We start from the raw sequence: 12,064 nt of genomic DNA, 5'->3' as shown, positions 1-12,064 counted from the left end.
GCATGTGCATGTGCTTCCTCTATAGATATTGTCATCATCAGGAACTCAGGCATATCTGCTTCCACATATGTCTCATCTTGCATGCCAGGTAGATGTTTGGGTGGATCCTCGGGCTGTATCGGCGTCATAAATGGATGCGAAATCATGTAGAACTAGTTGATGTAGTCTGGTGCACATTGTCCAGGCACAACACAAATCTGACCTACCGATGCAAGGTACTCAGAGAAATGCATCCATCTGTTATCAATATCTTGGAAGGATAACCTTGAACCCGGAGAGTGTGGAGGAATCGTCTTAATATACCTAAATTGCTGCACCACCCTCTCTGGTCGGTGTATAACGACAACGGGACCCCATCAGATGTGTCCAGAAAAACATGAAATGAGGTCAAACTCTCGAACTGCATGGTGGTCACCGTAAGGCATCCAACAACATCAACAATCATTAGTCGATCTAGACGCTTCCAATACGTCAATGCTGGTAATGCCTTTGTAGATGTCTAGTGGCAGGCACGTGGTGATCTTTGATCATAGTTTGAGTCCGTAAAAGCCTCAACAATAGATGGAAAATGCTCATAAATCCAACACTACACAAATTTGATCACAACAAAAAAAATTTCAAATGAACAAATTAAAAAATATTAAAAAAAATTAAATAACAATCATTGAAAATTACCTGTAATAGTGTGATATATCCAACAAGTTGTCTGCCGCCGTTCTTACAAGCATCTTTCAAATTATCGTACATATGCACTAGGACAGCATCTCTCCATGCATAGCTTACACTCTGACTGAGGTCTCAATGCATGTGTGTTGCACTCTTGTTAGCAAAAAGAGTGCAACCTAACAAATGCAGCAAATAAGCTCAAGCTGCTATAGTCCAGTGTCCGGTCTCACATCTACTATGATAAATCTCTCGTAGCCATGATAGGCGTACGTATGCCCCATGACACTGTACTGTCTCAGCTCTAGCTTCATCTCAAGTGAATTCAAGAAAATCCACTAACATCAACACTGCTTTGTCGCCATGAAAAGTGTTGAAGCTGTGGAATGCACATATGATGGGCAACTGAAGCAAAGAGGCCATATCATCGAGGGTGATGGTGAGCTCTCCTATTGGAAGATGGAAACTGCTCGTTTCCTTATGCCACCTCTCCACAAAAGTCGATATAAGTCTCCGATCGCCAGTGTCCAATGAACATGCGATCAAAAGACTTAATCCTGTGATAGCGACTAACCCTTCAATCTCAATAGTAGGCCTCCCAAATTTCTGAACCTTTCTTCCATGGGAGGATAGCTTCAATTCAGGACGTTCCTTAAAAAATTTAAATAATTTTAACAATTTTAACAATAATAACAAATACTTATTGAAATATAATTTATTAAAAACTATAAATACCTCTCCATTCCAAATAATGACTGCAACATGATCAACATAGGCAACCAACATTGATGTGTCATGCGACCCACCTGGAAAACCCTGCGCATCAACACCAACTTCTTCAACATGTTGAAAGACCTCTTCAGCTACATGATCCATGTGAGAAGCATCCTCTGCAACAACGACAACTTCCTATTGCCTACGTGCGGATGTGTGAGCCTTCGTTGTTGGAAAGCATCATTTGAATCATGATTATCTTCTCTCCACAGGGCTCTTCCTATAACTCTGTCTAAGGCACGACCTAAACCTCTAGTTCTAACCATAATCTGCAAATTTGCACATACATAAAAATTTATATAGTGAATTAACTTTTTTTATATTTAAAATCAACTTCAAAAAACACTATAATTAATTAATTACATAATAAAACTAATATATAATAATTATAAATATATTTATAATTAAAAAATAAAACAATAACTATTTACAAACAAAATTGAAAATAATCTATTTTTTTATTAAAATAGATTAAATATTTAAAAACAACATTCTAAATACAATATTTATACTTAAAAAAACATTAAGTATTTCAAAACATATTTAAAAATCATACATTTTCATTTAAAAAACAATAACTATTTCAGAACATATTTAAAAATAATATCTTTTCATTTAACAAAAACAATAACTATTTCAGAACATATTTAAAAATAATATATTTTAATTTAAAAAAACAATAAGTATTTCAGAACATATTTGAAAATAATATATTTTCATTTAAAAAACTATTTCAAAACATATTTACATTTAAAAAAATTATAACTATTTCAGAACATATTTGAAAATAATATAGTATATATACAAAAACAAAAAATATTTATAAGCATAATTTAAATGTTTTTTATTTCAACCCATGGTTTTGATTTTTAAATTTAAACATGAAGAGTCACATCTGTTGATGTGTAATCGATTACACTATGATAGTAATGGATTATCAGTGACTTATTTTAAAAATTAAATTACCAAAAGTCACAATTCTTAAAGTGACTAGTTTCTGAAGATTTTTTAAAGAGTCACAACTTTTAAAGTGACTAGTTTTAAAAAAGAGTCACAACTTTTAAAGTGACTAGTTTTCAAAAGAGTCACAACTTTTACAGTGACTAGTTTTAAAGAAATTGTCAAGAGTCACAAAATTTAACTTGAGTCATCAAATGACTATAAATATGTGACCATGACACGAATTTCAAAGAGAGAACTTTCAGATTCCTTTCATTCAAAAAGAGATTTCTTTCCTTCATTCAAAGTATTCTTCTAAGAGTTTTTGTTCAATACTTTCTTTATTCAAGAAAAGTTCATTGGCCAAAAACTTGTGTTATTCTTCTTTTTCTTTCCTTCTCCCTCTTGCCAAAAGAATTCAAAGAACTAATCATCTGAGAATTCTTTTGATTCTTTCCTTCTCCCTTCTGCCAAAAGAATTCAAAGAACTAACCGTCTAAGAATTCTTTTGATTCTTTCCTTCTCCCTCCTGCCAAAAGAATTCAAAGAACTAATCATCTGAGAATTCTTTTGATTCCCTAAACAAAGAATTCAAAGAACTAACCGTCTGAGAATTCTTTGCCCAAACACTGAATTTAAAGAATTAACCGTCTGAGAATTCTGTGTAAGAAGCGGGTAACTTCTTGGTTGTAATAGTGAACACAAGGGAGGGTACATCCTTTGTGGTTCGCTTCAAGTAGAGGGTACATCTACTTGGTTGTTCAAAGAGAACAAGGGAGGGTACATCCCTTGTGGATCTTTGCTTGTAAAGGATTTTACAAGGTTATTGGAAATCTCAAGAACCATGGGTTGCTTGGGGACTAGACGTAGGCACGGGTTGTGACCAAACCAGTATAAATCTTGTGTTTGTTTTCTTCTTCCCTACACTCTTTACTTTTCCGCTATGCAGTCTTTATTTCCGCTTTACTTTTGTCTAAGTTATTGTTTCTGTTCTTTACTTTCTCATAACTTAGTAGTAAAGCCTAATTGAATCTAGTAATATTAAGAAGGATAAATTTTAATTAGTCAAGACACATTAATAATTAATTCAACCCCCCCTTCTTAATTATTCCGAGGCCACTTGATCCAACAAGAAGACATTGAAGTCTTTGAAAGCATAAAGATAGAGGACGTTGAGTCCTATGAAAGACAAAGGCGAGGACTTTGAGTCCTATGGAAGATAAAAGCGAGGACTTTGAGCCCTATGGAAACATAAAGGCGATGACTTTGAGTTCTATGAAAGATAAAGGCGAGGACTTTGAGTCCTATGAAAGATAAAGGCAAGGACTTTGAGTCCTATGAAAGATAAAGATGAGGACTTTGAGTCCTTTGAAAGATAAAGGTGAGGACTTTGAGTTCTATGAAACATGCCAATAGGTACTAGTACCCAAGGGCTTAACCTTATAAGAAATTAAGAGGTTGACTCTTTGAGAGGGCCTCTCATCCTAAACTCAAAAGATAGGACATTGGTTTTTGTAAATTGGTATATAAATAAAAATCTATGCACTTAGAGCTTGATATAAACATGAGTTTTGGAATGCGGAGGCATGCTACCTTCGTCTTGAAATGCAGTAAAATGTAGGCTTTGTATCTAGCAATGCAAAAGGTTTTGAATAATGAAAACTGTGCAATGCTCATGACATTCTTTCCTCTTTTCATGATTTTTTTTGTGTGAAAAACACAGATTGACTGTCTCTTTCTGAAAGACGTGATAACTCACGCAACCTCATCCTATCTTTTGCAAATCTCTTTGGGGACTCCCTCAGAGTGTATGTTTTGATTTAATCACTTGACAATTTTGGGTGATGGTGGTGAGTCATTTGATATCTAATCAATCAATTGAAATATTGATCCTAGGGTTTGTCCCTTTCTTTTTGTTTAAAAACTTTGATTATTTTGCACAACGAGAAAATATAAGGCTTTGGGACCGATCGCATGCACCATTAAAGGATGTCAATGGATTGTTACACTTTGGTATATGACCAAGGAAAACTTTCCTGATTTAAGGTCATAAAGTGATGCCAAGGGTCTGTCGATCCCGTTGAAACTTGATGACATAGGCTGATCACAAAAGAATTTATACAATGAAGGTTACCCTTGGATTCGAAAAGACTCCCAAGGAGTTTCCATGAGCGACTAACATCAGATGTACCCTACTATCACAATTGTCTTTGGGCATTTCCATGAGCTCTTGGTCGAACGAGTTTTCTTCTTAAATGTGCAAGTGAAAACCTCAAGGATTCTTTTTTTTTTTTAATTATTTTTATATATATTTTTTCAACAATCACAAGCGTGTGCGGGTTCCATTCCAGAATCCAAACGTAAAAGCAAAATTAGTCATTCCTTGATCCACATGGGCTTTATTGGGCTTGTAAAGTGGTCAGGGGTAAGAGGACTATGAAAGAAAGGATCAGAGAAGCTCTAACACTGTTTTAGTCTTATTCATTAATCTTTATTGCACTTTTGTGCCTTTCTTGTAAAATTTGGAGATCTTTCGTCTCTTTTCTTTACTCGCCTTTGGCGGATTTGCTTTCTGCTTTTTTCTTAACATCATTATTGCCCAACCTAGAGCTTGGTAAATCTCATGCATGTGTTGTTTGCATTGCTCTTTCCGCTAGCTTAGTGGTGGTTTCTACTTAGGGGTTTTTGTTGTTTTTTTTTTTTTAAAAAATGAATATGCTTTGGCTTGGAAGGGGTAACAAAGGATAAATTAGTGTTTGGGATGATGAAACACGACCATGTGTCATTTCAAATCTTGACTAGAGACTTTTGCAGTTTGGATTTTGGGACAAAACCTTTGATAACACGCCCCTGATTGTTTTTCCTTTTTTATTTTCCTAACTTTTGCCTAGGCCACCCTTTTGGGTTTTCAACTTATCAGGTAAGGACTTCTTGTCTACCCCTAGGTTCGCATGAAGCTCATGCATGGTGCCTGTCATTGCCTCAGTGTAAGGTTTGGAGGTATATGTTGTTGTTTGTCAAGTCATTGTAGCAAGAAGAAATGAAAGAAACTGTGCAGGTTCTCGAAAAAGAATTTTCAAGGACAAGAAATATTTAAAGGATTTGCAATTGATAGATTAAGTCAAATGACTCTTGTTCTTCATAACTTATCATTTTTTCGAGAAAGAAAACTTTTAAGAATGATAAGATGAGGTTACATGAATGTCTATACTTCTTATTTTTGATTTGGAAACACAATCAATCAAATGTTTATTCAACCTTACTCGTCGCTTACGACACCCCCACCACATGTAGAGCATGCAATTTATGATTGGGCAGACTTGGAGATCAACTCAGGAGCACAGGTCACTTGAGCAAACAAACCAACAACGTACATTCACATTTAAGTGAAAGTTAAATAAGCAAAGATGTAATTGCGAGAGAATGAGAGATAACAACATGAAATTCATTCATCCATATTATTAACATTATGACTGTTGTTTACAATAATAGCATAAATCTAAAAATCATAACGAGTCATTGGAAATATCTAACAACAACCTTCTGTCGCAACCTACCCTTCGGCAGGAGGGCGACGCGTGACTCGCGGGATGCGTGTTCCAAGAAAGGAGTACGTGCGGAGTCGCCACCAACGTTTATTTGAGAAAAACGTCAGAAAAACCGGAAAAGACGTGATCTACGAACTTTAAGTGAAAGGTTCAGGAGTTTTATTTACGCACGGGGAAGGTATTAGCACCCCACGTGTCCGTCACAAGAGACGGCAACCTTTAATTAAATGTGCAAACATGACTTCAATTTTAGGTTCCCTTTTACGTCTTTATTCCTTTTTATATTTTTTTATCTTTTTGTGGTCGACGAGGGTGTTTCCCTTGCTCCTGCGTATTCCTTAATTGCGATAAGGAAATCAGACCTATGTAGTTCTTTATGAACAAAATGTTTGGTTAAGTTGTTTTTATCCTTTTTGCAAGATATGTTTTTGTTGAATGAAAGGTTATTTAAGGCGTTGGACTGTTAAACAAACTTTCGATTCTTTTGAAAAAGAGAGAAGACATTAAGGCATTGGACCATTTAATGTTCTCTTTATTTTTGAAAGAGGTAATAAAGCTACATGTTGATTTTAGCCCTTAGTTTCACTTTGGTTATTAATCGATTCGATTAAGAAAGAGAAATCCCAAAGGAAAATGTCCGATTGATTTTTTTGATTTATTTTACTAAAAGATATTTTTTATTATTATATTATTATTTTACCTCTTTTTGGTTTCCAACGTGGTTACGACATGACCGAACGGTCGGATTTCATTTTAAACGAAAGTAACGGATATTACAATTCAAACGATCGGTGGAAATTTATTTTATTTTTGATTTAGGCGAGAAAATGACTTAAGCAAATGACTGAAGCACGTCAAAAGGGGGTACAGAAAGTAAATGAAACGAGAATAAATGTACACAAAACAAATGGGGACCACCACGGGTACATAGAATGAATTGAAAAGCTCGATTTAGAAACTTACCCGTTGAAGAATGAAGAACGGATGAAGAACGGTGAATAACGGAGGAAAACCTTCACGGATTTGCTTACGGAAACATCTCAGAAGAATTACGGAAGCACCTCGGCTTGGATTTTCTTCACGGAAACAATTTTTTTTCACCCAAAACAGCTCAAATACATCACCAGGGGGATCCGGAACTTCACGAATCGCGTAACGACGAGTGCCAAGTACCTCGAAGTGGTCGAACGAGGGTCGCATCCCAACAACGGATGGTCCTCGGACAAAATTAGGGTATGACAGTTGCCCCTCTTTACTTGTCTTTTATCGGAGATAAAAGGGAAGTAAAGATAAGACACTAATTTCGTTCGAGCGAAACACCTTTCGGCCAGTGAACCTTCCTGGCAGCGAAACCTGCAAAAATTTGAAAATAATCAGTACCGACACATCATCCCGATACTGTCGAACTTGTTCCTCTCGGTTGATACAAGACGCAGAATGACCATAATTTGTCTCCCGTTTTGTTGGACACGATCGCCTCTGGGTGGCGAAAAGGTGTGCGGAATGACAAAGGGCGCAAAATTTGTCTCTGTGCGTTTATCACCCAACTTGCGAAATCTGAATGATAAAGGGCGCAAAATCTATTTCTACGCGTTTACCCACTCAGCTTGTTTGTTCCTGAATGATAAAGGGCGCATAATATGTATCTACGCATTTACCCACTCAGCTTGTTGTTCCTGACTGATAAAGGGCGCAGAATATGTATCTGCACATTTATCACCCTGCTTGCTTGTTCCTGAATGATAAAGGGCGCATAATATGTATCTGTGCGTTTGCCCACTTAGCTTGCTATCATGCTTTGAGTCTTAGAGATAGCAACAGAAAGTTTATATGGATAACCACTCGGGTATCTCCGCCTGTCAGCGTGACTCAAACGTCAGTATAACAGATCTTGTGAGCGTAGAAGATGACGTAAATCTCCGCGTGTCAGTGGGCTTGTTGGGCCGCGATTGACGAAGGGTGCAGAAGACGACGTTAGTCTCTGCATGCTATCAGGATTTCTGTCTTACAGATAGCAAAAGAATGTTTATACGGATAATCACTCGGGTATTTCCGCCCGTTAGCGTGACTCAAATGTCAGGATGACAGATCTTGTGAGCGCGGAAGATGACGTAAATCTCCGCGTGTCAACGGGCTTGTTGGGCCGCAATTGACGAAGGGTGCAGAAGACGACGTTAGTCTCTGCATGCTATCAGGCTTTCTGTCTTACAGATAGCAAAAGAATGTTTATACGGATAACCACTCGGGTATTTCCGCCTGTCAGCGTGACTCAAATGTCAATATGACAGATCTTGTGAGCACGAGAGATGACGTAAATCTCCGCATGTCAATGGGTTTGTTGGGCCGCGATTGACGAAGGGTGCAGAAGACGACGTTAGTCTCTGCATGCTATCAGGCTTTCTGTCTTACAGATAGCAAAAGAATGTTTATACGGATAACCACTCGGGTATTTCCGCCTGTCAGCGTGACTCAAATGTCAGTATGACAGATCTTGTGAGCGCGGAAGATGACGTAAATCTCCGCGTGTCAACAGGCTTGTTGGGCCGCGATTGACGAAGGGTGCAAAAGACGACGTTAGTCACTGCATGCTATCAGGCTTTCTGTCTTACAGATAGCAAAAGAATGTTTATACGGATAACCACTCGGGTATTTCCGCCCGTTAGCGTGACTCAAATGTCAGTATGACAGATCTTGTGAGCGCGGAAGATGACGTAAATCTCCGCGTGTCAACGGGCTTGTTGGGCCGCGATTGACGAAGGATGCAGATGACGACGTTAGTCTCTGCATGCTATCAGGCTTTTTGTCTTACAGATAGCAAAAGAATGTTTATACGGATAACCACTCGGGTATTTCCGCCCATCAGCGTGACTCAAATGTCAGTATGACAAATCTTGTGAGCGTGGAAGATGACGTAAATCTCCGCGTGTCAACGAGCTTGTTGGGCTACGATTGACGAAGGATGCAGATGACGATGTTAGTCTCTGCATGCTATCAGGCTTTTTGTCTTACAGATAGCAAAATAAAGTTTTGAAAGTGCGGACAACCACTCAGGTATCTCCGCATGTCACATGACTCCAGTGTCAGTATGACAAAAATTGTGGGGCGGCCGACAAAAGCGAGGCTCTTGCTCCTACGTATCCTCAAATGAGAAATTCAGACCTACGTAGTTCTGGATACCTTGTGAGACTAAAAATAGTCTCGGTGTTTTCTTCACTAAAATGCGAACATGCTTTAGTAAAGAGACAAATATTCCAAATGATTAGAGCAACATATGCTTTTTGGGAGAAAAACAATGTGTCTACCGGGGAAGGAGAGTACGTTGATGAAATCCTCCCATAACCTCAAATGAGATTTTGGATGTTAGCATTTCGTTTCTAAATGACCATTTAGAGGAAACACTGGGTTCAACAAAAACAGAAGAAAATCACTCAAAGTGTATCAATCTCACACAGGTAAGTGTTTCATCCTAATTCCGAACCATAGATATGTCATGACTTGACTTTGCAAATCATTTCCTATCAAATCAAAGATTACATGCGCGATCATGGATCAATAGGACTTTTCTTGGGAATTGGGTTCTTTTGGTGGGAAATTTGGCTCTAAGTTTTCTGGCCTTTTTCTTTTCTGTTTTTGTTTTACACAAGGCGAACAAGTCACCGACGCACAAGATTTTGGTTGGCAATCTAAGGGAGAAGACCACTTTAGGTCGTGGTTTCCTTTCCTTCTTTTTGTTTATTTGGTGACAATTCTGTATTGTTCAGATATCGCCTGGTCCAACGACCTTTCTGCACATCTCCTCCGTTTTCCTTCGATCCTTGATCGGGAATTTTCTTTCCTTCCTTTTCTTTCTCCCACTCTTTGATTTGGGAATTTTCCTTCTTTTCTTTTTTGCTTTCTCCCACTCTTTGATTTGAGAATTTTCCTTCTTTTCTTTTTTGCTTTCTCCCACTCTTTGATTTGGGAATTTTCCTTCTTTTCTTTTTTTGCTTTCTCCCACTCTTTTTCTTCCAAGGGTAAGGATTGACATTCTCACCCTGGGTCAAAGTTTATGGTAAGTTAGGATTTTTGGCTCAAGGCTTGTAAAATGGCTAGACATGACACATGTCAGGGTTTGGTTTGGTTCAAGGATAAAAGGGATGCCCCACATTATTTCCATGACACAAATGCAAAAATGATGATTTGGAAATTTTATGCAAAACTGGTCATGCATGCACCTATGTGGACACTCAAGTGTCAAATTTTTATGGTCATGTGATGCTAGGGCTCAGGATTCATTTCCTCTATTTTAGTCAACCCAGTATTTCCAAAATATGTTCTTTTATCAATTTGTGCATTCATCCAAGTCTATCTTGGGTGTTCGGAAAAACTTTCACAGCATTTACCCTTCAAATGTGTACACACATTTTTTTTTTAAAAATTGGTTATGATCAGTGAATTTTTTCAAAGAAAAGCTGGAAGTTATCTCTTTTCAAAAGCATGTTGGTTTTTTAGCTAGACAACTTATTATTCTTTTTTCTCCTTTTTTTTTTATCATTATCATTTGTTTATTTCTTTTTCTTGTTTGTTTTTTGTTTTTTTCCTTTTTTTTCATGAGGTATTTTGCTACCTAAACATGTGTATATTTTTGTGAGGTATTTTTGCTATATACATGCATATCCAAGGTATCTTGCTACCTAAACATACATATATATGTTTTGTAAGGTATTTTTGCTATATACATGCATATCCAAGGTATCTTTCTACCTAAACATACATATATATATTTTGTGAAGTATTTTTTGTTTACATACATGCATATCTAAGGTATCTTTCTACCTAAACATACATATATATATTTTGTGAAGTATTTTTTGTTACATACATGCATATCGAAGGTAACTTTCTACCTAAACATACATATATATATTTTGTGAAGTGTTTTTTTGTTTACATACATGCATATCTAAGGTATCTTTCTACCTAAACATACATATATATATTTTGTGAAGTATGTTTTTGTTACATACATGCATATCTAAGGTATCTTTCTACCTAAACATACATATATATATTTTGTGAAGTATTTTTTTGTTTACATACATGCATATCTAAGGTATCTTTCTACCTAAATATACATACATACATATATATATATATTTTGTGAGGTATGACTACCTTTCAAGCTTGTGCTTGATTTATTTAAATTCCTAGGATCATGAGCAACTAGGTGTGTCCTACTATGACTTGAGAAAAAAAGGTGATCAAATAACAAGCAAAAATTTAAAAGTTACTAGGTTGCCTCCTAGTAGCGCTTCTTTAACATCTTGAGCTGGACGCCTTATGACTTGTCGGTCACGGACCTAATACTTTGCTTACCTTTGGCTTTGGATTTGGTCGCCTATTGGTCGGCCGCGTGTCGTAGGCAACGCTCTAACCTTTTTGTGGATGAGCTGAGGTGAACTCTAGAGGTGGTGGCGGTGCGTCTATTGCCCGCTGCCAGCCCTCCCCAGGCTGCTGTGGTGTTTTGCCTTGCGCCTGTCTAGGGGTGCAGTACTTCTTGATGAAAGCCCGGTTAATAGGGGGCCTGATGAACTTGCTGGGGGCAACAGGCACTCCGTAGAACTAACAGAGGCCCGTAATTAGAGCTGGCAACTCCAATACCCTGTTGGCCTTCTTCGGGTCCATTGGGTGTCTTGCGGGCACGATCCCTGCAAACAATATATGACATCAGAAATCAGTTGGGGGAGGTGCGTACTTACCTATGTCACGATGGCATGAACTTGATGGGGGGACGGGCGCCCTATAGGACTGACAGAGGCCCGTAACCAGAACTGGAAACCCAGGGCCCTGTTGGGCTCCTTCGGGTCCACTGGGTGTCTTGTGGGCGCTACCCCTGCAAATAATAGATGACATCAGAAATCATTTGAACCAAATGCATACTTACCTATGTCGTGACGACACAGACCAACTGATACTTCCGCAGGGGGAGATCGACACTGCGGTCGCTGGGCAAAATGTTGCTAAGTAGCAACGTCATCTATATCTGTGTAAGAGTGGTCATGTTGGTGCGCATGATCCGCACTCGCTTCTTTGCAGTGGCACGGGTGAAATCTTGCCCCGATATGCATAGTAGCTGCTTGATAGCTTCCCTTTCTGGTCGT

The 12,064-nt window shown here is 37.9% G+C and overlaps 1 protein-coding gene across 1 annotated transcript; it reads right to left on the bottom strand.

The window, feature by feature from the left end:
* Positions 1-499: 499 nt before the first annotated feature.
* On the bottom strand, positions 500-1,539 carry LOC114372992 (protein MAIN-LIKE 2-like). Its single transcript, XM_028330551.1, has 4 exons — positions 1,399-1,539; positions 1,007-1,296; positions 676-790; positions 500-586 (listed from the first exon to the last, which is right to left on the bottom strand). The coding sequence occupies exons 1-4, from the start codon at positions 1,537-1,539 to the stop codon at positions 500-502; spliced, it is 633 nt and encodes a 210-aa protein (XP_028186352.1).
* Between the last annotated feature and the right edge of the window lie 10,525 nt (positions 1,540-12,064).

This window comes from Glycine soja, chromosome 11, assembly GCF_004193775.1.
Source record: "Glycine soja cultivar W05 chromosome 11, ASM419377v2, whole genome shotgun sequence".
Classification (NCBI taxonomy): domain Eukaryota; kingdom Viridiplantae; phylum Streptophyta; class Magnoliopsida; order Fabales; family Fabaceae; genus Glycine; species Glycine soja.
Note: the sequence above shows the minus strand (reverse complement) of the source record. Positions and strands in the feature narration are given on the sequence as shown.

What these genes read in the sequence shown, in the direction of transcription:
- LOC114372992 (XM_028330551.1), bottom strand. Translation starts at nt 1,539, where the DNA reads ATGGATCATGTAGCTGAAGAGGTCTTTCAACATGTTGAAGAAGTTGGT. An exon ending in TCATTATTTGGAATGGAGAG is followed by an intron (nt 1,297 to 1,398) that starts GTATTTATAGTT and finishes CCTGAATTGAAG; the next exon opens with CTATCCTCCCATGGAAGAAA. An exon ending in GATATATCACACTATTACAG is followed by an intron (nt 587 to 675) that starts GTAATTTTCAAT and finishes AAATTTGTGTAG; the next exon opens with TGTTGGATTTATGAGCATTT.